At 37.2% G+C, this 26,911-nt stretch overlaps 1 protein-coding gene across 2 annotated transcripts; it reads right to left on the minus strand.

The window, feature by feature from the left end:
• Positions 1 to 1,055: 1,055 nt before the first annotated feature.
• Positions 1,056 to 26,152, minus strand: kif26bb (kinesin family member 26Bb). 2 transcript variants are annotated; one of them, XM_051876413.1, is made up of 15 exons: positions 24,560 to 26,152; positions 24,038 to 24,382; positions 23,046 to 23,420; positions 18,416 to 18,573; positions 18,147 to 18,318; positions 12,772 to 12,969; positions 12,339 to 12,432; positions 10,244 to 10,506; positions 9,220 to 9,400; positions 8,804 to 8,948; positions 8,519 to 8,678; positions 4,744 to 7,441; positions 4,499 to 4,668; positions 2,217 to 2,367; positions 1,056 to 2,094 (listed from the first exon to the last, which is right to left on the minus strand). In XM_051876413.1, exons 1-15 carry the CDS (start codon positions 24,608 to 24,610, stop codon positions 1,895 to 1,897), a joined length of 5,361 nt encoding a protein of 1,786 aa, XP_051732373.1. In that variant the 5' UTR covers positions 24,611 to 26,152; the 3' UTR covers positions 1,056 to 1,894. The 2 variants fall into 2 exon arrangements, with proteins under 2 accessions (XP_051732373.1, XP_051732374.1); XM_051876414.1 differs by lacking the exons at positions 18,147 to 18,318; positions 18,416 to 18,573; positions 23,046 to 23,420; positions 24,038 to 24,382; positions 24,560 to 26,152 and adding an exon at positions 13,460 to 13,562.
• Between the last annotated feature and the right edge of the window lie 759 nt (positions 26,153 to 26,911).

The following is a 26,911-nucleotide window of genomic DNA, read 5'->3' on the forward strand; positions in this document are numbered from 1 at the left end:
CTTGCTGTAGTCTGTAATGTCTCTGACTTCATAATAGGGTAGGTTTTATCCTATTGTACCATCTGAGTGAACTCTTAATGGGCTCTGCACTTCATCTCAGCCGGTAATATGTGTTGTGACAGCAGGACGAGCTGATCAGCTGACTCACTACAATACATCTGAATGTTTTCGTAATCCTCTGTGAAAAACGCAAACCACAGTTTTCAAAAATGAAGTTTCTGTCATTAATTATTCACCCTCATGTCGCTCCATACCCGTAAGACCTTCGTACATCTTCGGAACACAAATTAACATTTTGATGAAATCCGAGAGGTATCTGACTCGTTCATAGACAGCAACGTAATTACGACTACAGTGGTTAAACCTTAATGTAATAAAGCGACAAGAATACTTTTTGTGCGCAAAAACAAAACAAAAATAACGACAACAATTCAACAATTTCTTCTCTTCCCTGTCAATCTCCTACACTAAACGTTGTACAGTGCAGCGCTTCCAGATTCTACGTCAGAACGCCGACTCAGTATTGGCCAATAATGAGTCGGCATTCTGATGTAGAACCTGGAAGCGCTGAATGTAAACAGCGTAGGAGAATGACAGGGAAGAGAAGAAATTGTTGAATAAATTAATAATTTTTGTTTTGTTTTTGCACACAAAAAGTATTCTTCTCGCTTCATAACATTAAGGTTGAATCACTATAGGCACGTTGACTATTTTAACAATGTCTTTATTACCTATTTCTGGACCTTGAATGTGGTACTTTATGTTGCTTTCTATGGGGGATCAAAAACCTCTCGGATTTCATCAAATATATCTTAATTTGTGTTCCAAAGATGAACAAAGGTCTTACGGGTGTGGAACGACATGAGGGTGAGTAAATAATGACAGAATTTTCATTTTTGGGTGAAGTAACCCTTTAACATTTTTTTTTTTTTCTCAAAATCATGTCATGTTTCTCATCTGATGATTACAGTGGGTATTAAACATGTAAATAAATGGATACAATTTCAGTTAACGCATTTATAACTTCATTTAAACAAAAACAATACAAACAAAAGTGCATAACAAGTTTTTATTAGTGCATACACATAAGGATTAAAGACCTTAACAATAAAACTTCAAATTTTTTTGCTCTTAGAGCAACAAAATAAACCCTGGGTGTTAAAAATTACTTATTTACAGTGCTTTTACCACCTTGAAGGTGACTATTATAATAACTCTCAGTAAAGTAACATAATTTATCCCCGAATTAAGGCCACATTTAACCCTGGGTTAAGAAATTTTTATTTCACACTTGTAATTTTGAAAAGGAGTGAGTTACCACAACCTTTCAACTTGCGATATTAAGCACAAAAGATATTGTGTGAAACAATAAGGTGCGACAATGTTACAACAAGTTGTTTAACAACAGGTAACAAATCATATATTAATGCTTGAGAGAGAAACATTAAAATGTTGAACATTTCCACAGATGGACAAGCAGTTATATTACAGGTCATCTCATGCTGTAGGCTATAGGGTTAGGGATAAATATGCCAATAGGAAAGTTAACCCAGGATTTACAAATGTACAATGGGAAATCTTGAATCCTGACTACTTAGAATTAAAGTCTGAACAATGAAAAACAAGGAATAATCGAGGATTTCAAGTGAGAAAAGCCCATCAGTTCATCCAAGTTCAGACAGAAGTCTGCAGTCCATTATGTTGTTTTGCTCTCTCTCAATAAAGCGAAAAACACAAACATTTACAGCAAATTAGATTTCAAGTAGAGCCCGATCAGCACCAGCGGAAGCTTCTGTATAATGTGATGATTTTGAGATGCTTTACAGGCACAGATTTGCATATCATTTCATATGTTGCATAACAGGTCAAAGTGATCATTTAACATCTTGGCATGCTATATTCCTGCAAACGCTGTATGATCTACAGTGGGCCGATGCCGCCACTTTTGTCTGCAATTGGGTGTAACATCAAAGCTGGTGACCATCAAGACATGTGCTTTACAGAGGTTAACATGACGCTCTAGTCGTTCAGTGACCAGCTCCAACGCTTCTAAGTGCTCCAGGGAGTCTACCTCAAACGTTTGCCATAAGTCAACTGCAAAATACATCATACAAATAGACAGGAGTTTAAGCAGAACCATAAACAACCCTACAGTTTTCTATCCTGCAGTGCTTAATATTAGTTAATATACATAAGCAAATATTTTTAACCCTTACATTCACGGGTCCATTTTCCAGGGTCCACCATCAGATGATGCTTGGCATGTTCCAGCTCCCTCTTGAGAGCATTATACTTGAGTCTCACCTCTGCTATTCTCTGCTGTCGATGCTCCAGGAATTTCAGCTTTGCACTAAAGAGCACTATACCCTGGAAATGTGGATGACAAAATGTCAGTTTCCCTCCATATAAAATGTGAGAGATCTGAGATTAGCATTTGGCCTTCCATCACGCCACAGGATTTTATACTAATGTAATATTACAGTTTTTCTATAACACATTTCATATACAGACAAAATCAAACACTGTATTCAGCCAAGTTATCTTGAATCTAAATCAAATCTTGCCTTCAAATAAAACCAAATACACAGATACTCTGAATTACACACTGTGAGATTTATTTAAAACAATATGACCATGGCCGTTTACTACAATGAATGAGCAACTATACATCTGCAACATAATGCTACCACATAAATTAAAGTGAATATTCACGTAAAAAAGTGATTCCTGAACATACAGTTTGGTTTTGTGATAACAATATTGTTTTTAAAAAAAGTCATCATCATTTGCGGAACAGCATCTTCGCTACTGGGGAAAAACATTTTATGTTTGTGTGTGTATATATATATATATATATATATATATATATATATATATATATATATATATATATATATATATAAACAACATTGTCAAAATTTCCTGAATGTGTACAGTACATTGATGAATGAAAACTGTAAAAATATATATATACATTCGAATAGCAAAATAACAAAATATTTCACAAATATTCAACAAAGATTTGCATATTTTTCAGTAATAGAAAAAAAAAAAACAGTATGTAAAAGATTGCAAAATCACATTTACTCTAAATCAGTATCTTGTCTCTAGTTTGGGCCAGAGTTAAAAACAAGCAAACAAACAAACAAAAACAGATAGGCTGGAATACACTATGAAATCTGAACTGATTTCAGCACTTTCACATTGTTCTGAACACAACAAACTCACGTTGCTAGGAGACACATGACAAATGAAAACAATAAACCTTATGTGCCTGAGAAACAAGCGTGCAGTTTTTGAACTTATGTTTTTGTGTTAGCCCTGTATATTTCTATGGAATTGCTGTCTTAGAGTAATTAGCTGGTGAAGTGGATTTACTTATTGTGAAGTTAAAGGATTAGTTCACTTCAAAATGAAAATTACCCCAAGATTTACTCACCCTCAAGCCATCTTAGGTGTATATGACTTTCTTCTTTCTGACGAACACAATCGGAGTTATATTAATAAATATATTGGCGCGTCCAAGCTTTATAATGGCAGTGAATGGGACCAACAAGTATGTCGAAGGCATAGGACGTAGTGTAAGCGTTTTGAACTGAGACACTTTCTTCATAAGTTAAATAAGGAAGAAGGTTCAGAAGGCCTTTATTAACCCCCCGGAGCCGTGTGGAGTATGTTTATGATGAATGGATGCACTTTCTTGAGCTTTATACTCATTGGTCCCATTCACTGCCATTATAGAGCTTTGACGCGTCAGGATTTTTATTAATATAACTCCGATTGTGTTCATCAGAAAGAATAAAGCCATATACACCTAGGATGGCTTGAGGGTGAGTAAATCTTTAGGTAATTTTAATTTTAAAGTGAACTAATCCTTTAATGAAAGTTATCATAAGCATTATAATGTTTGAGGCGGATGACATAACGAATGTCAGTAGACCGGGAAGATTTCAAAACGAGCAGTTAATTCATAAAGCCATAAGAACTTACTTTCATGCTGTGGAAATACAAACTGGAAGACAAAATCACTTCGAGCGGGGCGAGGCTACATAAGGTCTATATGTGTTCTAAATGTCTAAAATGACATGTTTGATATCCTCTGATTGGATGGAATCAAAGTCTGAAGCTAAGAAACTCGGAGTCTGTGCCCATCACACACTACACAATTTTCTGTGAAATTGGTCAACTCCGACTACCCAAAACCTGCAGACTGTCTCTGACTTTCGCCAACTAACATCAACTCCTCCAGTCCGCAAATTGGGGCAAAAACCTGGGCAGAAGTCATGTAGGGTTATTCCAGCCTTCACTTTTGGAAAACAGTGTTGCAAGTCAGGAAATCTGGCTAAAGAACAGATTTTCATGTCTAAGCAATTGAGAAAACTGTGAGAGTTGAGTCAAGCACTACCACTTTAACTGACCATACAACAATAGCAGTTTGTGAATGAAATACAAAGCAGACAGACAGACAATTTTTTCATTGACACATTTTGAACCTCACCTTGTTCCCTGCCCCACCTCTCTTCTGTACGCCATCTACATTATCAATCTCATAGACTTTTATTTCATAAGACTCAGAAACACCCCGATCCACCCGGTGCATTTTGGGCCCACTGACGGATCTCTTCAGAGAAAGGAGGTTGTCTTGAGATGGGTGTCTTACACTAGATCCTGTGGACAAAGACAATACAGTGAAGACCATGTTGTTTTTTATGCTAGAATACATCAATTTAGAAAATTTCTCACCTATGTTGGTTCTTTTCTTGGTACTTCTTGCCCCTTTAGCAGCGCCGAGTGAGCAGCTCTGATCGCTGATGGAGTTGTGCGTTGAACTGCTGCTAATTGTAGCCTCACTGTCTCTTAGCATGCTTTCATAGCCACTACTGACCATACTGCTTCTGTTATAGAGTAAAGCCGTTTTACACATGGCAGGAGGCAGCTCTCCACTGAGAACACTGGTGGTATCACTAGCATGGCCGCTGCAGTGGTATGGTGTCCGTGGAGCTGTGATCCGACTGTATGGGGATGGCAACGTGTGAACGAAAGGTTTCGTCATCCCCAGTTCCTCACTTTCATCTAAATCAGACCCACCTTGACTAAAAGCAGAAAGAGAGTCTCTACTGCTTCTTAAAAGTTCAACCCTTCCTTTCCGGACTGCACTGGGCGACTTCAAACCACCGTTATCTTGACTTCGGGATAGGGAGTGTGTTGACCAGGAGCTTTGGTTGACAGATGCTCCATTAGGAGAAAAGCTTGAGCTCCTGTTGATCGAGTGCCTAGTGGGTTTGGGGGACAAGTTTGGCATCTTGTGGATCTTTGAACTGGGCATGAATTTATTAACAGCAGTTGTCTTAGAGTGACCGTTTTTGGATGGCCGGGATGCATCATTGGCGTCATGCATGGGGAAGAACTGTGGAACCCTCCCAAGACTCTGACTAGCTCGACACCTAACAAAGTCCTCAAAGTCTTCTTTAAAACCAAGCGGGCTGTGTTGAGCTGGAAAGTATTGTTCATCTAAAAGGCCTTGAGGGGCCACATCGATGAAAGCAGTCTCCTCGAGGAACTTGCTTTTAAGTCTTGGTGAGCTAGAATTACCTTTCAAGCTTCCTGTTGAGCTCCCGCGATTACTCTCATCCCAAGTTTGGCTCCTGCCGGATAATGCTTTCAGTTTTGCATTAAATAACTTGCTGCTCTCTTCAAAATGAGATTTTGTGTTGGTCTTAGTTTCAGTAGCCAGGTTTAGCATTGCACTTCTTGCAGACTCTTCTTTTGTTTCTTTCCTTTTGAGGTTGGGACTGTTTGTGTGTGTTGATGAGACATTGTCTTTGTTCCATTCCACAAGTCCGTCTTTCTTGGCATATTGTTTCCTCTCAAGAGTTTGTCTTGGATTACATGGGTTCTTGTGTTCTGTGTTCATTTGTGGGACATTCTTTTTGTTTTGGCACAACCAGCTTTGCTCGGGTGTAATTTCACAAGCATTTTGTCTGGACTTCAAGACCTCACAGTGAGGGTCAAGTTTAGCATTGGCTTCTTTAGGTATCTCCTTCACATCTTCAGTCAGCGGCACGTCAGACCAACTATCATGCTGCAGCAGGTCTTTTGAATCAAGGAAGCTGCTTACCTTGTCAATATGTGGATTGATTTTTGTGTGTGGTACAGCTGCATCAGATGAGGCCATGGAGACTTCATTCTCTGGAGTTTTTGCATTAGAGGTGGAACTATAAAAACTTGCTGTTTGTTCTTCACCTATGCTGCCGATAATCCTTACAGACTGACTTCCTGGCGTTAAAGCCTGGAGAGAGTGAGACTCATGAATGCTTAATATTTTTGCCTTTCCTTGCTCAGTGGCCCCATTTATTGTAACCTCCTCAACCACGGTATACACAATCTCATCATGTCCATTAAGATCGAGCGGTTGCTGAACGGTCACTGTAATGGTGGCCCTCATCTCTCGCTGGTTCTTTGCTGTACAATGTGGAACATCTCCATTCAAAGAGGTAGAAACAGCTGGTGGGGAGCTCAGACTGGAAGATAGTGATGATGAAAAAGAAGAGGACGAGGTAGATCTCGGAGAACTCTTGCCGATGGGAGAAATTCGTGTCTCAGGTTGCATTGTGAAATCCGATAATCTTATCTTACCTTGGTCTTCCAATTTCAGAGATAGTGAAGTAGGCATTACGTCCATTTTTTTATTATGAAGCTTAGATTTGCTTGGAGATTGGCCAGACAGCAAAGGAACACTTGGTTTGACGACATCTAACTGCGGCGGACATGTCTGAATAATCTGTGAATCGGAAGAACTTGGAATTTCCTCACTGTTGTGAATGATGGCAAATGTTTTTGATGAGTTTCCTTGTCTGGTACTTTCAGATTTGCTTGATGCTTGAATGTCCAATGAATTAGATTTCTTTTCAGTTTGGCTTAAGTGAGGTGCTTTATTCGTAGTGTTCACTTCCTGATCTTTGCATAGATCCAACTCTGTTCCGTCTATGTTTCCCAGTCGATTCTGGAGTTCTGCAAATGTGTTGCACTTCAGACACTCAAAATCTGATTTATCTTGCAATATTGTTGGAGTTGACTCTTCTTTAGTCTTTTCTTTTGATATCTGCTTCATGCGATTGGCAATTGGTGGAGAGATTTCACAAAACTTCATCAACGAGAGCTTCTTGGACTCTAATTTGCTCTTGAGTAAGGATGGAATAATAGGTAAAACCTCTCTGCTTCTATTTGTAACCTCTTTATCTAGGAGGCCAGAAGGATCCACAGAGATAAAGGTATCACAAGACTTGTCACTCTCAGGGTAAAATGCTGGATCACTAGAGAAACCAGGAGAGGAGAGATCTTGATCCAGTGTTCCTGTAGATTGGAATCTCAGCTTGGTGGAATTATTAACTTTCCTCTCGTTGCCTAAGCTTCTTCCCCCGGGCGAGCTTGAGGAAGATTTCTGAAGAAAACAAAAGAATGAAAAAAAAAAAAAAAAGTAAAACTCACATCACTTGAAAAATGAAGAACATGCCCATAATTCATTAAATAAATAAATGTATTTAAAGGAACACTCCACTTTTTTTTGAAAATAGGCTCATTTTCCAACTCCCCTAGAGTTAAACAGTTGAGTTTTACCGTTTTCGAATCCATTCAGCCGATCTCTGGGTCTGGCGGTACCACTTTTAGCATAGCTTAGCATAGTTCATTGAATCTGATTAGACCGTTAGCATCTCGCTCAAAAATGACCAAAGAGTTTTGATATTTTTCCTATTTAAAACTTGACTCTTCTGTAGTTACATCGTGTACTAAGACCGACGGAAAATAAAAAGTTTCAATTTTCTAGGCTGATATGGCTAGGAACTATACTCTCATTCCGGCATAATAATCAAGGAACTTTGCTGCCGTACCATGGGTGCAGCAGGCGCAATGATATTACGCAGCGCCTGTGACCCCCTGCTTGCACAGGGAGCCTGCCTTGCAACCATGGAGACATTTGTGAGAGACGCTGCGCAATATCATTGCGCCTGCTGCACCCATGGTACGACAGCAAAGTTCCTTGATTATTACGCCGGAATGAGAGTATAGTTCTTAGCCATATCAGCCTAGAAAATCGCAACTTTTCATTTTCCGTCGGTCTTAGTACACGATGTAACTACAGAAAAGTCAAGTTTTAAATAGGAAAAATATCAAAACTCTTTGGTCATTTTTGAGCGAGATGCTAACGGTCTAATCAGATTCAATGAACTATGCTAAGCTATGCTAAAAGTGGTACCACCAGACCTGGAGATCGGCTGAATGGATTCGAAAACGGTAAAACTCAACTGTTTAACTCTAGGGGAGATGGAAAATGAGCCTATTTTCAAAAAAAGTGGAGTGTTCCTTTAATAGATAGATTACTTTATAATTTATATTATGTATCCCATATGATTCAATTATTTATAAAAAAAAGTACAAATGTAAAGCATGGTCTAAATGAACAGATTCTGAAAACTGGATAACATGTCCATTAAAATAATAAAATAAAATAAAATAATACCCTTGTCTTCTTTTTCTGCCTCCGCATTCGAGACACAGTCTGCATCGTACAGAGGCTTTCTGTAAGGTCTTCAGGCGAGGTGGATATATGGGCAATAATTGTTGTAGAGCAGTTGACATTGCTCAGAGAGTCTTGCAGGAGCATGGCTAATTTACTTTGCCTGTTTTGAACAAATTCACTGGTAATTAAATGTTCTTAAATTCTTATTATTTAATTAAATCACTGTGCTTTATGTTCGTATATTATTAGTAAATTCCTGCTTTTATAATTAAGTTGCACACGTACCTATTAGTGACGTGTTTATGTCTGTTGAGATTGGCTGTGATAAAGTTTCCAAGCTCAGCGAGGCAGACTCCACAGTTGCTTTCATCCCTCTCCCCCACACAGCTCCCTAAATCGATCAGGCTCAGCTTGCTTTGATCTACATTCACTGAGGAAAAAATATATTTTAATAACACAAGAAATTAAACAAATAATATTAAAGAAGCAACAAATGTTATGAAAAAGATCACATCATGAATGCAAAACAATCCATTTTATTATGCTGAAAATGGAAAAAAGTATCTCTCCTGGGTCAGTATTGCATGAGAAATGTTATCCAATAGGCCTTTGTTTATCAAGTCGAGATTATCAAGATCTGTACTGAGAATCTGCACATGTACATCTCCATATTAGTGACATGAAAAAGCAACTGAACTCACTCCCAGACTTGGTGCTGCTCCCTATGTGTTGTTGGCGAACATGCAGGGTGAAGAACATGTGACAACAGTGTAGCGGTGTCCCTCCACTGTCCAAAGTCCCACTGCGAGATGCGATAGCTGCATCTAATAGGAAAGCTGCTCTTTCCGGGGTTGGAGCATTTAGCACACTGTGGTTGCAGAGCTGGAATCAAGATAACACAATCCAATAAAGACACTCTCAAGTAAATGGGAATGTCTCAATTAACATATCAATGAGAATGTATTAAATTTGTATTGATTGCTCATGAATATTGATAATATGCCACGCAAAGGGTTATACATTTCATGCAAAATGTTTTTAAAGGAATATTCCGGAAACAAGTTCAGTTCAATCAACAGCATTTGTGGCATAATGCTGATTACCACAAAAATAATTTGTATTTGTCCCTCCTTTTCTTTATAAAAAGCAAAAATCTGGGTTACGTTGAGGCAATTACAATGAAAGTAAATGGGGCAAATCCACAAACAGCAAAAATACTCTTTAAAATAGTATAGCCCCAAGAAGCAAACAATATGTGTGTTAACATGATTTTATTGAACTTATTCTGTATCATATCAAATTTAAGAATGTAAGGATTATGCTTTAAACAGATCAAAAACTGGCCCCATTCACTTCCATTATAAGTGCCTGAGTTTGTTTGTTTTTTTAAATAATTTTTAAGGTTGTCAACATTATGCCATAAATGCTGTCGACTGCACTTAACACTTAACCTGGAATATTCCTTTAAATGCTACATGAGCACTGCATATGCTTTAATTAAAACATTAAACACATTTCAAAGCCTGGCTTGAGGCTTTTCCATTATCCAACTAAATATTAAAGGAAATTTTTCCATGCAATTGTGCCCTCAGGTTGTAAGGCACTATTTTTGGCAAAGCTGCTTTGGAACAATATGCATTGTGAAAAGCGCTGCAAAAATAAACTGAAAGTAAAATAAAATGAAAGTGAAGGTATTAGAACAAAGGAAGTGCATTCAACACTTGCCTGTATTCCACAGACGGGGTCCTCTTTGAGGAAAGCATCTGGCTTATAGGTCTCCTTGCAGTTGCCCGTCTCAACATCAGAGAGTAAATCCCTGATGGCATTGTTTTCTCCACAGACCTCTACAGCTGACACGGAAACAGTGATGTTTGCCCATGTCTTGTCTTTCTTCCTGTTAATGAGCTTGAAAAGCCAAGAGATAGCACATGGAATAACTCCAAGGCTTTGAGTACAACCATCGTGGCCAATCATTGTGTAAGACATTCCTGTAAACCAAAAGAAAGAAAGTGTGAATGCCATTTTTCATAACAGACCATCATTAGACAGAATAGCCCCCCATAAAGGTTTTGCAAAATAAATTATCATTCAGAATGACAAAAAGCCACAGCTTGCAATATGCTGCGCGGCGAATGACTTTACAAACTGGGGTGTAAAATGCGTTGTGGCAATGTCATGACCAATTAAATGTAAAGCACTTTAGTGGCAGTCAAGCATGGGCCGCTTTAAAAGATTTATGATGTCTGGCTGGGAGCCAAGGGCCAACATGGAGGCCGGGTAATTCAATCTAGCTAATAGAGAATGATGTCATACTCCAAATGCCATGTAGAGATTGTTGTCATGATTTTGGGAGGATAACAATTAATAACCTTAAAGGTAAATGACCTGTGATGACCCACTGTGTAGCTTCTATGCCGTCTCTTGAAGGAACAACATTTAATGCACATTCATTGTGAGGCACCACAAGTCACAAGAAGTGGCAAAAACGTATGTGAATCTGAACCTTTCAGCGTCAACACCATGGGACACGGAGCTATGGAAGCCCATTTCTGACTCAGAGTAAAAAATAATAAGATTGATCACAAAAACTAAGCACATACATTTTATTCTACTAAAGCATTATTGGGAAATACAGTGACAACTGATATTTATATGCATTTTATGCAAGCAGTCTGTTCTACTGTAATAAAAATCTATTTACTTAGAATTTCTTTCTGGCCATATAAATAACAACCAAATTGCATATTTTTGCTCAGTTTGAGCTGTTTTTTCCCCCTCAAGTTATTTCTCATTATATCATACTATAGAGGGTATGCATTGGTGTCACTTTCTCGCCGTAACACGCTCCTATAGCTGGACTGAGTGGCAAAATAGCCTGCTGCATGACTGGATTTAATAGGGGAAACTGTGAAAGCGCAAGTAAAATAAATGATTTTCAGTTTAAACTAAAGGTTGGACTCGATAGTGTTCCTGTTACAACTTACCAAAGATCCAGTGATCCATGGATATTGACATGCAGCCAGGAATGGTGTTTGCTGAAATTTATATGTGCCTATTTTCGACGGCGAGGAAATACATAAAGCATATATGCCTCTGAATGCTTCATATAAATACAATATAAGTAGGTCTAAATCCGGGTGATCACTTATATCAATGTTATATATTTCGTCATATCGTCCAGCCCTAAAACTTGTATAGTTTTTGTCAGTGTTTATTTAAAAACACCCAATTATGCAGAATATAAGATGGTAAATATTTAATTGATGAGTTGTCAATATATAATATATAACAATACAATATATAGGGTATGATTTTATCACAGAATTCAACATATTGACACAAAATGATAACTGTAAATCCACATTCGCTGCCTGGAGTCTGGTTGTTTCTGTGAATTGCAGTGATCCATTAGCTTCTCTTTTCTGTAGCTTTCAGCAGTTACAAAATATAACTCAGATTTCTTGTCAAATCTATTTGTACAGTCAATCGCAAAGCTCTTTCCCGTTCTAGATGTGTTTTTGACGGCATTCACGCTGAAAACCAATGCTGCCACTTTTTGCCACTCAGTGGGCGTAACCGCAGTTACTCCGGCCGACGGTGACGTCACATGCGTACCCTCTATATGAGCCATAAAAGCCTGATGCATCAAATGTTACAAAACATAAAACATATGCAACTTTTTTTTTTTGTTAGAGTTTCTTTTATATTTTGTCTAAAGGTTCAATAAAAGGTTCCATTTAAAAAAAATGTAATTATATCTTTCTGACATTTTCATATGTCAGGCTTTACAGGATAAAAAAAGGATTTTAATATAACTTACCCACACTGGATTGACCAAAGCTTAGGATGCAACCATCAGCCCCTGCCACCACACACTGAAGCACCTCACACAAGCTGTTCTCACAAACTTCAGCCTGAAAAATGATACTTTCATTCATTTTTATTTTCTCTTTTTTTTATGACAACACTGTTTCATCAATTGACAGTTGAACTGTACAGAAATTTCATGTACATTTCAAGGACCTTTTACCAGGATGTGGCATTATTTAGCCAAATGTGCATTTGAGTACTGAGTGAAAGCAGCTCAATTGATTGTACTGGATAAGAATATCCAGATATTGAATATCTGCACCCAAGTGACCAAATCTGAAAGTGTTGCAGATGTTTGGATATTATGACTCAGATGGGCTCCAGACAATAGACAGATCAGTTTTCACATCATAAGACAGAAATAACAAAGCAGTGGCACTGACCTGGGTTGAATCGTGGCCAAAGGCAGCATCAAAGGTGAAGGTCTTTGAGGAGACTGTAGTGCCAGCAGTCTGTCTCTGAGGGGTGAAGGTCGGTACATTCAGCACTGTGATCTGTTTCTTGTGCTGGTCCAGTTTGAAAGAATAGGACTGGGAGGGGTCTGACTCAGGAACCGAACAGACTCGCAGCATCACTTTAACCTAAAATTGGGGGAAAAACCCAAAACAATATTAGAATATTTTTAAATCTACATTTAAAAAGTGCTGAAACCCATTTGGAAAAAAAATCAATCAATCAATCTATCTATCTATGTATCTATCTATCTATTTATTAGTGATTAAACGGATCGTTGTTGATCCGTGATCCGTATTGATCAAGCCCCACGGTTCGGCACGCATGTGATTCGAGGATCAATTGCAAGTTTAACCGCAATAGAGTGAAAGGTTATCATTTGAACGTGTTTTGTCTTGCTAGTTTACACATTAAATAGATATAAAACCATTCCAGCGCTAGAAGAGGCAAAAGAGGGTTTAATTCGGTATCGCACGCCACGCTGTTATCGGTGCGCACAGACGCACATACACACAAGGCTCGCGCACACACAGAGAGAGAGAGGCGCGTTACAGATAGCTCGCAAACTCCTAATTGATTTCTCTTTCGCGTCCTAAATGCACTTGGATGGACACATACACGCATTATGTCAGTCAAAATACCCCTCTCGGCAAGTATTCTCGTAAACACATTCGGTTATGTCTTAAGTGAACAAGGTGAGAATTCGGATGTGTATCTATCGGATGTGTGCGTGCATGGAGTCTTAGTCTTAAAGTGACAGCAACCTATAAGTCAAACAGCAAAACACAGCTTTAACAAAGATTAATCTATATTAAATTTATACAGTGAACAGTGTCATTTTACATTTAATTACTACATTTCTGTACACGAAAATTAATACTACAGTTAGACCTTATACTTTATTTGTAACTTTATGATATATTTATCTATGCTTGTAATTGGTGTACAGTTTTTGTTCTTTTTACAGTCGGTTCACTTGCCTTTAATAATGTATTAGTTAGGCTAGTAGTTTCTACTGTGGTATCGGAGTAGTTAAAGTGGGCTAAGCAATAAATGGAAAGTTACCCCCCACACCCCAATTTTTTTTTTTTTTTTTTTTTTTTTTTTTTTGTGCTGATCCGAAAAATGATCCGATCCGTTACTTAATAACCGTGATATGATCCGAACTGTGAGTTTTGTGATCCGTTGAACCACTATTATCTATCTATCTATCTATCTATCTAAGACAGGTAACAGACAGCTAAAATCACTGTGGTCAACACTGAAATCATCAGTGCCATACTTTTACTGAGACAAAATGTCCTTTTTCCTGAAACTATAACCATAATGGTAATATTTAAGACTTAAAATATCCCAATTTTTATAGCATGATGTCATTGAACACACGTCTAAACCGAGTTTAGGTTAATGCTTAGTCTGATATCTAATGCATTTGTCTAGTGATATTATCCTCTCTGTTCTGAGTCTGTCAAATCATATTTACCCGAAATGAATTATTTAAGAACCCATTATCTCTGCTACAGTTGCTGGATGTGAAAGGCTGAGTGCGATCTAGCTACCAGGTGCTACCCTGAGAGCGATATAATTTGAAACTCAAGATGAGTCCCATCAGTGTGAACTGTGGAGAGTGAAGTCAGGACGAGCTACAATTAAACTAAATTGATTTCCCTTCCTCAAGGAGGTGGTCCGATGGAATGGGAAGGCCATTAACATCACATTCAAAGGTTATAGTATGAACAGGCTTCTCTAAAATGTGAGGCAGCTTAGATCATCCACATCCCAAAGACAGACTGAAGGACATCTAAATCATCTGAGTGTGGGGAACATTTTTCCTCATTCAGAAAGTTGTAGACAAATGTGTTTAAAATGATGTACACTCAAATGAGATGAAGACTCCAGTCGTAACAGTAGGCTAATAAAATCTGTTTCATTTTACATGGAGCTCATGGGGGATTCCATGTTAACAGCCAAATACTTGCTTCATCTTGGTAATGCTGTTATTGTACACCTTTGCTCACAGAATAAAAAAAACAATGGGTGTGTGTGAACAGGGCATTTTTAACATGAAAGCTGTATTCCGCCACTAAGGAAATAAAAAAGTTACACTTTTTCAAAGGTTTGGGGTTGGTAAGATTTTTATGCTTTATAAAATGTAATACTTTTATTCAGCAAGGATGCATTAAATTGATCAAAAATGACAGTAAAGACGTTTATAATGTTACAAAAGATTTCTATTTCAAATAAATGCTTTTCTTTTGAACTTTTTATTCTCCAAAGAATTTTTTTCTTACAGAAATACTAATGAGCACAACTGTTTTCAACATGAAGAAATGTTTCTTGAGCGCCAACTCGCCAATCAACATATTTGAATGATTTCTGAAGGATCATGTGACACTAAAGACTAGAGCAATGGCTGCTGAAAATTCAGCTTTGCCATCACAGGAAAAAACATTAAGTATATTAAAATAGAAAATAAATACTTTAAAATGTAATAATATTTCACAATATTTTTGATCAAATACAGTGCTCAGCGTAAATGAGTACATCCCCTTTGAAAAGTAACATTTTAAACAATATCTCAATGAACACAAAAACAATTTCCAAAATGTTGACAAGACTAAGTTTTATATAACATCTGTTTAACTTATAACACGAAAGTAAGGTTAATAATATAACAGATTACACATTTTTCAGTTTTACTCAAATTAGGGTGATGCAAAAATGAGTACACCCCACAACAAAAACTACTACATCTAGTACTTTGTATGGCCTCCATGATTTTTAATGACAGCACCAAGTCTTCTAGGCATGGAATGAACAAGTTGGCAACATTTTGCAACATCTATCTTTTTCCATTCTTCAAGAATTACCTCTTTTAGAGACTGGATGCTGGATGGAGAGTGTCTCTTCAGAATTCCCCATAGGTGTTCGATTGGGTTCAGATCAGGAGCCACTGAATCACTTTCACCCTGTTCTTCTTCAGAAATCCAACAGTGGCCTTAGGTGTGTGTTTAGGATCCTTGTCATGTTGAAAAAGTGCACGAAGACCAAGGGCACGGAGTGATGGTAGCATCTTCTCTTTCAGTATAGAGCAGTACATCTGTGAATTCATGAAGCCATCAGTTCCAAAAACATTTATCTTGGTCTCATCACTCCAGAGTATAGAGTCCCAGTAGTCTTCATCTTTGTCAGCATGGGCCCTGGAAAACTCTAGGCGGGCTTTTTTGTGCCTGGGCTTTAGGAGAGGCTTCATTCGTGGACGGCACCCATGCATGCCATTCCTCTGCAGTGTACGCCGTATTGTGTCACGGGAAATAGTCACCCAGTTTGGCTTTATACTTCTTTAGATAACTGCAGTGAACTTGCATGCCGATTTTCTTCAACCCTTCTCATCAGAAGACGCTCCTGTCGAGGTGTTAGCTTCCGTGGACGACCTGGACGTCTTTGTGAGATGGGTGCAGATCCATCTTTTTTAAATTTTTGTACCACTTTTGCTACGGTATTCTGACTGATAATTAAAGCTTTGCTGATCTTCTTGTAGTCTTCACCTTTCTGGTGTAAAGAAATTATTTTCTTTCTCAGGTCTTGTGACATTTCTCTTCCATGTGGTGCCATTGCTGACAGCATGAAATGGGAAGGGGTTTTAACGCCTTTTATAGTCAACTGTCTGCTGGACACCTGTGTAATGAATAATTGGACTCACCTGTGTTTGAATTCTTGTTAAATTAGACATTTGTAGTCTAATATTTAGCTTTGCTCCAGAGACTTTCAGTGGGGTGTACTCATTTTTGCATCACCCTAATTTGAGTAAAACTGAAAATTTGTTCTCTAAGTCATATTATTAACCTCACTTTCATGTAATAAGTTAAACAGATGTTATATAAAACAGTCTTGTCAACATTTTGGAAATTGCTTTTGTGTTCATTGAGATATTGTTTAAAATGTTACTTTTCAAAGGGGGTGTACTCATTTACGCTGAGCACTGTAAATGCAGCCTCGGTGAGCATAAGAGACTTCTATCAAAAACATTAAACAAAATCTTACTGATCCCCAAACTTTTGAACAGTAGTGTAAATCTGACTTTATATCTCACAATTGTGACTTTATTTCTCACAACTGCAATTGTATTTCTCAAAATTTGTGACTTTATATCTCTTGTGACATAATATCTCACAATGCAAATTTACATCTCACAATTGCTTTATTTCTTGCAGTGTGTTCTTACTTTTACTTTAAACTTACAAACATGTATATAATATGATAATGAAAAAAATAGAAAATTCTGTCATCATTTACTCACCCTCATGTCGTTCCAAACCCATAAGACTTTTGTTCATCTTTGAAACACAAATGAAGGTATTTTAATAAAATCTGAGAGATTCCTGTCCCTTCATTGACAGGTGTATGCAATTACCACTTTGACGTTTCAAAAAGTTCATAAAGAGATTGTAAAACGAATCCATATGAATTGAGTGGTTTAGTCTAATTTTATTTTGGAAGAGACACACTTTATATGATGAACATTTAATTTAGGCTTTTTTTTTCACATATAAACATTCATCAACGCACACATCAGTTATGGTAAACGGAAGCTCAAGCATGTTTGCTTGACATGCAAGAACCAATGAGGTTTGTTCTCGTGTGTCATGCAGCACGTTTGAACTTCCGCAAGCACCAATGCGGTTTGTTCTCGCGCATCAAGCAGGTTCGGCTGAGCTTCTGTTTATGTTCTCTGATCAATGTTTATATGTGAATAAAAGCCTAAATTCAGTCTGTTCATCATATAAAGCCATTGTGTCTCTTCAGAAAATTTGGACTAAACCACTCAATTCATATGGATTCATTTTACAATCTCTTTATTATCTTTTTGAAGCGTCAAAGTGGTAGTTGCGTAGCTGTCAATGAAGAGTACAGCACTGGATCAGATTTTATGTCTTCATTTGTGTCTAAATATCTTCATTTGTGTTCTGAAGATGAATGGGTTTGGAACTACATGGGGATGAGTAAATTTTCATTTTTTGTGTGAACTATTCCTTTAAACACTTTATTTTTACTCTTAGGTGGAAACAGGCTTTCATATTTCTACAATGAGTAACAATCATAAAATAAACAAAATTACTGCACCTCAGTAAAATATATTTTGAATAATACAATATTTATAAATTCTGTCTATTTAATAGCAAATTAACAGCTACCATAATCTAACAATGCAATATTACGTAATAATACATGCACCCATAAATGTAGGTGTTTTTTAGTAGTACCATTAAACAATTAACATTTGTAGTAAACATTTCAGCCATACCTTCCCCATCCCAGGTGTTTCCTTGCTCTTACTAGCAGCTTGAAAAATGCTGGCTGGTACTGGAGGAGGAGACTTCTGCATGAGGCTACTGAAGTTTGTCAGATGTTGGGAAGCACCACTTTCTGAGAACGGCCTCCCTCTTCTAACCATTCCGTTCAGCTTTTGTGCAGCCCTATGGACGTTCAAAGAACAGAGTTTAGCTTAGATGCACATTATCACATTATCATTTAGTTATAGTTCATTTTTTATTTTCTGGTCAGCCCCATTACCTGACAAAGAAAGACAAGGCAGCAGAGGTTCCTGCAGGAAGCAGAGAGGACATACTGGAAGAACGGGATGGCCGTGAGGCGCCGTAGTTGCATAGTGCTGTTGAGGTCACATTCTCCTTCTCAAACACCTTTCCTGCATGTAAAGGACTCTGGGAGGACTGAAAAAGATTCATCTTCACTGATATCGTCAAGCTTAGTATAGGTTTGCATGCTTGAATGTCCAAGAAACACATTATTTTTCACATATTTTACATAGTTGCAGCACCTCACTTCCCAGTCTGTCAGTAACGCTCTGTTTAGTTCCAGTCTCTATGAAGCCCCTCCTTCTGAAAAGCGCAATGTGCTCTTATTGGTTGGCTGGACCAGTGTGTTGTGATTGGTCAACTGCTTCGAGCATTTCACAACACACAAGCTGCGTCTCATTTCGAAGGCTGCGTCCTCCTTAAAGGCTGCATACGTCATTGAGGTGGTCTCATTTAAGAAAAGTAACCGTTAGATTGCTAAATAAGAAAGAAATTATAGTATTTTACACCTCATGAGGAATAACAGTCAATATTACTATGGCTGCGTTTCTTAAATAAGACATCCTTGATGACGTATGCAGCCTTCAAATGCGACCTCCAGAGGACGCAGTCTCCAAAATGAGACGCAGCGACTATTAACACAACTCAACCAGGCCTCACCCCTTTTTTTGCATATACCTTGGGTGGAAATGATTTAAATAAGGAATATTGTGATGTGTACGTTCCAGGAATGAAACTCAAGACTACATTCGAAGCGTTTCAGTGAGGTCAGAAACAGTGCTTGCTGATAAATAACTCCTTTTCCTCTTTGTGCTTTGTAACTTTGCAGTCCTTTTTCATGCTCAAACAGCAACATTACACACTAAAGAAAGTTTAAAATGCAAAAAAAAAAAAATCATAATAGGTCCTGTTTAATACAATTAACTGTACAGACAATATGTTAATTCAGTTCATTCTGTTCTAAATAAATACTAACTGAAATCTTTCTGACACAGATTTTAAAATGATGGATGAACACTACACCATGAACATGAGTGTGTTTAATGCACTGCAGTCAGACACTATTATTAGGTAATGCACTACAAGCTGAGTCATATGTGCAGATGAAGTCATGAACCTCCTTATATGTGTATCAGCATACAGGCGATGAACGCCTGAGGCTGCAGGCCCTGATGGGACGAGTCATACTTCAGTCCAAAACCTAACCTCTTCTTGGCAGAAAAAAAAAAAATTATTCAAACTGAATTTTGCCTATGTTTGAGAAAACCATCGCTTGCCTGCAGTCATCCACATATCCAGAGTCACTCCCTGGCTTTATGTCTCATCAATGCTTTTATCCAGCCATGCGAAATAGGAGCCCCCTCTTTGCTCCCCTCCATTGGCAGAATGTAACGCCAATTAGCACTGGGAGCAACCCTCGGGCAGAGACTGCAATATTGGCTCAACTGTTATTCTTTTCTCTGTCTCTTCTTTCTTTCTCTCACTTCTCTGTCCTCCAGAGAGAATCTAAGATTTAATTATGTGCACATCTTATTTCCGCAGTTACGCTTTCCATAAAAACATTCCTGTTAGTGTTGTGTGTTTGCAATTTCAAATAAAACACTACAAAAAAAATATTTCTTCTGCTTTTACTTCATGCATTAATCTTTTTTCTTTTTTTTTAAATTCCACTTCAAGGACTGAGTGAATTCACCTTGGATGTTTGTGTAATGAAATGGAGCTGGACTAATGGACTTGGTCTGCTGTCGAGCTCTCGGTCAGCATCGCATAAAGATCTGAGTGCTTATGGAGCTGTCTGAGATGTTCACTCTCTCCCGCACTTTCATAATGCATTCTCGTTTCATCTGTATTTACGAGCGCTGTGTATGAATATTTCACTGGTCATTAAATATTACAGCAATATTGATCAAGCTTCTTTTTTTCCTGACAGGCTTCTCTGTGGTATGGATAAAATGTGGGTTTAACCATTAACCAAAAAAGTCCTGTACCTGCTGCCTCTGGATCTAATCAATGCCGACTAGAGGGTTGTGTATCATAAGATGGCACACGTGACATGTGTCCTGGTAAGTCCTGGTGAGCAGACATAGCTATGTATATTTAATTGATATACTCTTACATTATGCACATGGATGGTGTAGTGGATATAAAATATGAACAGCAGAGAAAGTGCTTCTTAGAATTATTTGGAAAAGGAATACATACACTCTTGTGCTCACCAAGGCTGCATTTATTTGTTCAAAAATACAGTAAAATATTGTGAAATATTATTACAATTTAAAATAACTTTTTCTATTTTAATTTATTCATGTGATTCAAAGCTGAGTCTTCAGTGTCACATAATCCTTCAAAAATCATTCTGATATGCTGATTTGATGCTCAAGAAATTGTAAATATTATTAATGTTGAAGTGGTTCTGCTTAATTTTTTCAGGATTATTTGAATAGAAATGTCAAAAGTACAGCATTTATTTGACATGTCATTTTTTTATAACATATTAAATGTCTTTACTATTAGTTTTGAACAATTTAATGCGTCATGGCTATAAAAGTCTTAAAAAATCTTTAAAAAAAACAACAACTTTTGAATAGAAGTGTATGTTAAGTATTATTAAAGTGTTCACCCAAAAGTAATTAAGCTAAAAATTTTGTCATCTTTTACTCTCCCTCACAACGTTTCAAACTTGTATGATTTTCTTTCTTCTGTGAAACACAAAATAATACAATTTGAAGAATGTTTTAAAGGGGTCCTTGATTATGATTTCACATTTTTATCTTTAGTTAGCGTGTAATGTTGCTGTTAGAGCATAAACAACATCTGCAAAGTTACGACGCTCAAAGTTCAATGTAAAGGGAGATATTTTCTTTTACAGAAATCGCTTTTTAAGGACTACAACAAACGGCTGGTAGGGACTACAACAAGCTTCTTCCCAGGTTGGTGACATCACAAACCCCAAAATTTACATAAACCCTGCCCCTGGGAACACGCAACAAAGGGGGCGAGGCCATGTTGGGCTGTTTTAGAGAAGAGGAAGAGCTGTTGTAGTAGAGTATTGTTACCATGCCGTCATTTTAGGCCAGACTGCTTCACAAACGAGGCTCAATTCAACACTGGATTTGCACAAAAGATTAACATGATGGCACATGCTAGTCGATGAGCTGAATCAACTCCACAGCAACTTCATAAATTTATCCACTAACCATTCAGCAATGTCCAGATGCATTCTAAAAGTTATAACTTCTCCGACTCCAGTTTGAACAATGTAAGGCTGAACACCATTACTGACAATCCTCATTTTGGCTGCGTGAGATTCTCCAGCTTTGTTGTTGTTGAGCAACTGAAGCGCAAGCTGTTAAAGCTCCGCCCTTTTCTGGAAAGGGGTTCGGGAGCAGCAGCTCATTTGCATTTAAAGGGACCCACACAAAATGGTGTGGGGTTTTTTCTCAGTTTTTTTTTATTAATTTTTTAAAAATGGTTTTTGCTCACACCCAAATAGGGGCAAATTTGACAAGCTATAATAAAAGATCTACGGGGTATTTTGAGCTGAAACTTCACAGACACATTCTGGGGACACCAGAGACTTATATTACATCTTGTAAAATGAGCATTATAGGTCCCCTTTGACTGTTTTTGTCTATACAATGAAACTCAGTTGGGTCCAAAACAACACCGGACTCAACTTTCAATGCATGGACAAAAAAACAACAAAAAAACATTTTTTCAAAATATCTTCTTTTGTATCCCACACAAGAAAGAATGTCATACACGTTTAGAATGACATTAGGCTGATTAAATGATGACAGAATTTTCATTTTTGGGCGTACCAACCCTTTAAGGGGAGACACTACAGGCAAAAACACTGTTTTTTCAGGCACCTGTCAATTTTGAGATTTTGCACTTTTTGGCTTTTCATAAAGTGTTTTTTCAGACTGGTGGAAAGAAAACATCCAAAATACATTTTTAAGTGTATATCTTATAGCACTTTATCTATTTGCGTCTATAGAGTTCAATTACAGTAAATATCTTTAAAGGCCGTTTTCTCAAAATGAGTTTTTTCTCCTGCTCTGAGTCAGAAATCTCCACTTCAGCAGAACTTATATACACCAAACTTTACAGTTTTATTCCTATCTATATTCTGAAGGCTTTTACAGAGGGATTTGTTGATATATCATTCCTATCCTGAGTTATAGGTCCTTTTACTCAAAAAAACATTTTTTAAGGCTATTGTCAGTATTCTCTAATTTACTAAAGCACAAAATAAGATATCCAGAATCCCCTCTGTAAAAGCCCTTTCATCTAATATGTCAACAAATAGAACCAAGAATTTTAAACCTGGACCTTTCCAATTTCCAGATTTTGTTTTTGGAAATGTATGCAAATTAGCATATATTTAAGTATATAAGGCCTCATTTGCATATTAAAACATAAATTTATTCAAAACTTGTAATACATTTTTTTCTTATGTTTATGCCAGTAATAAACTGGAGAAGTTTCACAGTGATATCTTCTAATTTAAAAAAAATCCCTATTCACCTGTAGTGTCTCGCCTTAAAGTGTTTGTTTAAACAATAGCATAAATATTATCAAATACATGAAAACGTTTGTCCTACCTTTTGAGACATTGAATTGATTCCTTTGCATGAGGACAGGGGCCACAGGGCCTCTAAATGTTGACGTCCTTTAATCCAGCATTCCGGTCCTGCATTGCTGGGCCTCTGATGGGGGTCTGAGACAACAGATCGGTGGCTTGAGGTTCTGGGGAGCGTTTGCGAGCCTGAGTCAAGGCTTGTGGATGAGATGTTGGCAGTAGTAGGTGGAGCCCATATGGCCCGGTCCTGGGTGAGGATCGTGCGGATAGCCTCCTGCTTCAACTGGCTAAAGTGAGTGGAGCAGACGCCACAGCGTCCGTCCACGTTGCCCCAGGCATCTACAGTACTAGCAGGTGGTTTCATGCTCTCATAAAGATGAATGAAGACTTTGGGATCCTGAGGCACAGAAAGAAAAATGTTGGTGACTGTTAACTCAACATAACAAATATGAGTAAAAATAACAACACAGATTATTAGTGAAAACTGATAATCCAGTACTAATCAAAGATTATTTTAATTGTTTTATCCATACATAAATATACATAAAAAATTATATCAGTATTTTAAAACCACAAACCCCTTTTGGTGACATGATAAATAATCCCATCCTCCTTAAATTAAGTATTTCTCCCCACCATCAAATAAAAAGACAAATGTCAGCCGCAAATACATCTCTATCTCAGCTGATCACATTATGGTGTCATTTGCTTTATTGTTCTCCTCTGTAGGAACTGAGTTTTCATATTCCACCCATTATGCCCCATTTTCCAGTGCAATCAGGGCTAGACGAATGTCACATGAATCTCAGACCAACTGCAAAAGCTAATCGATTTAAACTCGTTTCAAGGGAAGGGGGAAAAAGCATGCGCCTCATATGTAATTGAAATATGAGACAGACTCTGGCTGATGGGGCGGACATGCATGCAGCAGTCCACCCAACACAAGTGCATTTGGTCTTCAGCTCTAAAAGCATAGAAATGCATGCAAATTGGTGATATAAGAAATACACTTACTTTGGTCGAAAGGTTTCTGTCAATTACTTGTTTTAATGCTTCCCCTTTGAAGACGTTGAAATGAGAGATGCACTTTTTGCACAAATGTCCTGTGTCGAATAACGTCTCTCTTTTTGTCCCAGTGGACTTGATGGAGTTGTATTCAGGAGGGTAACCGTTTAACAGTTCTTTGGACCATTTTGACCGTAGGAGAGAGTGAGTGAGGGGTGTCGGGAGTGAGCCCGCGCACCCTGTCCAAGGTGCTGCATGGGAATCATAGGCTGAAGAGCCAGCGCCTTCGGGCGAGGGACGCTCCTTCTGCGCTGTATGACCCTTGAACACGGGACCCATTTTAACGTTGGTCATCTGTGAAATATACATGCAAGCCGTGCTATATTAATTTTTAAGGGTAATTATATATTTTGATATTTAAATAATTCAAAGTGAATCATATTTAGTCATGACGGAATAGCTATAACTGACATAACAAATTATTATACCTTCAATAACGAGCCATGCAGAAGTACTTAGTCACCTACTTACCATGAACCGCTGACTGCCTGTTGTTTCACAATATTCTGTTTGATTCTTCATGTTCTGAATGAATAGACGCTCAATTAGGCTCCTATTCTTCGCAACAAGTTTCCATTCGTTTAAAAAAAAAAAAAAAAAAAAATTGTATTTCACGCTAAAAGCTGACTTTACTTGGTTCAGAAAATCGTGATGTCCTCGTGCCACATGCTGTGATTTCGCGCGCCGTGCCTTTATGTTGTTGGAGAACTTGATCCGGTGAGTAGCAGAGAATATTTGATTTCTATTTACGCAAATACAAAAAGTCCTTGAATTAAATCACCCCCTCCTATCTGTTATTTAAGTTACCGTTGTTTTTAATATTCTACTCGTTGTTAACTTTCCTTAGGTAAATTGTGCATGCAAGGCATATATGATGAAAAATAGCTTTTTATATTCATCCTTGGGTTGTTGTTGGATTATGTCTTCATCTTTTTTGTTCTCCGTTACAGTACCACCCACTTGTCATTGCTCTAAGGAATAGAGATCACAAACACTGTTGTGGTTACGGTATAGTGAGATTGATCATGAGATAGCGCCACCCATCGACCAAAATTTAGATCTGCAAACTGCAGTACTGCCCACATGCGGATTCACACAGGACACTGACAACTTTGGAAATGAGTGTATTTTAGTGTATTTGTGTCGTCACAGCACAGCACTAGAAATATGAATGACTGTCTGCAATGACAAAAAGATAGAATTTAAATTGATCAAGCGTTGAATAATTTGTAAAATGCTACAGAATTATGCATGAATTTCTGTGAATGTTTTAGGAAAATAATTTTTCAGCTTTGTTCAAGGTGTTTAAATCAATAGTTTTTCATCAATAGTTTTTCAAAAGCCCCCTCACTCTGTTTCACCCCATGCTGGGGCCCACACTTTGGCTAAAAGGCTCCCAGCATGGGGCAAAATAGGGGGAGAAGAAAAAAGAAAGAAAGAAAAAAAGCTTTAATCATTACATATACACTACCGGTCAAAAGTTTTTGAACGGTAATATTTTTTAATGTTTTTAAAAGAAGTCTCTTCTGCTCACCAAGGCTTCATTTGTTTGAAATACAGCAAAAACCGTAATATTGTGAAATATTATAGAATACTGTTTTCTATTTGAATATATTTTAAAATGCAATTTATTCCTGTGATGGCAAAGCTGAATTTTCAGCATCATTACTCCAGTCTTCAGTGTCACATGATCCTTCAGAAATTATTCTAATATGCCAATTTGCTGCTCAAGAAACATTACTTATTATTATCAATGTTGAAAACAGTTGTGTACAATTTTTTTTCAGGATTATTTGATGAAAGTTCAAAAGAATAGCATTTATCTGAAATATAAAGCTTTTGCAACATTATAAATGTCTTTACTGTCACTTTTGATCAATTTAATGCATCCTTGCTGAATAAAAGTATTAATTTCTTTCATTTCTTTCCAAAAAAAAAAAAAAAAAAAAAAAAAACCTCTTACTGACCCCAAACTTTTGAACGGTAGTGATAATGTTACAAAAGCTTTCTCTTTCAGGTAAATGCTGTTCTTTTGAACTTTCTATCCATCAATTAATCCTGAAAATCGGCATATTAGAATGATTTCTGAAGGATCATGTGACACTGAAGAATGGAGTAATGATGTGGTATATATATACAGTCAAACCAAAAATTATTCAGACACTAGATTTAATTTTTGATATTTTTTTTACTAGTGGGTGCAGGACACTATAGTTCATTTATGTAGTTGAGGATAGGAAAATAAAGTAAACCCGTGACATATTATACCCAAAAATTCTTCATACAATGGACTACCAGTAAAAATGATAAAAATGTGGGACCAAAAATTATTCAGACACTTTGACCTGACCATGTTTTGCTTAAGTGCTATCTAACATAATTAAGATTAATTTTCTTCTGACACAGTTTATCTCTGAGATCTTGTCATATTTTATTACCATTTTTTTTAAACTATAGTGAATAAACTGTATTAATGAATGAAATGTTCAAGGTGTCTGAATAAATATTGGTTTGACTGTATATACATGTATACTGTATATATATATATATATATTGTTATTATTAATATATTGAATAGTGTAAAAACCATACATGCATTTTTGTATAGCCAACGATGATTTCTTGGATGTCATTCTTGGCTAAAAGAAACCCGATAAACATATATGAGAGGCTTATGATATAAACACTGATGCATCTTCAGATTTATTCAGTCAAAGTTCACATTTGGCAGCTGGTACGCAGCATTTGTTTAACTGATTATAAATAGTGGCAGGCTAATGCAGTTATTCAGTTACTCAACATTTATTCATATTTTAATATGTA

This window comes from Ctenopharyngodon idella, chromosome 20, assembly GCF_019924925.1.
Source record: "Ctenopharyngodon idella isolate HZGC_01 chromosome 20, HZGC01, whole genome shotgun sequence".
Classification (NCBI taxonomy): Eukaryota; Metazoa; Chordata; class Actinopteri; order Cypriniformes; family Xenocyprididae; genus Ctenopharyngodon; species Ctenopharyngodon idella.

Bases quoted from the DNA above. Each gene is read 5' to 3' on its own strand.
- kif26bb (XM_051876413.1), bottom strand. From the start codon at position 24,610: ATGAAGAATCAAACAGAATATTGTGAAACAACAGGCAGTCAGCGGTTC. The intron at 12,433-12,771 runs GTCAGTGCCACT...ATCATTTTTCAG, and splicing joins TTGGCCACGATTCAACCCAG to GCTGAAGTTTGTGAGAACAG. The intron at 7,442-8,518 runs GTATTATTTTAT...TGTTTTCTTCAG, and splicing joins GGCAGAAAAAGAAGACAAGG to AAATCTTCCTCAAGCTCGCC.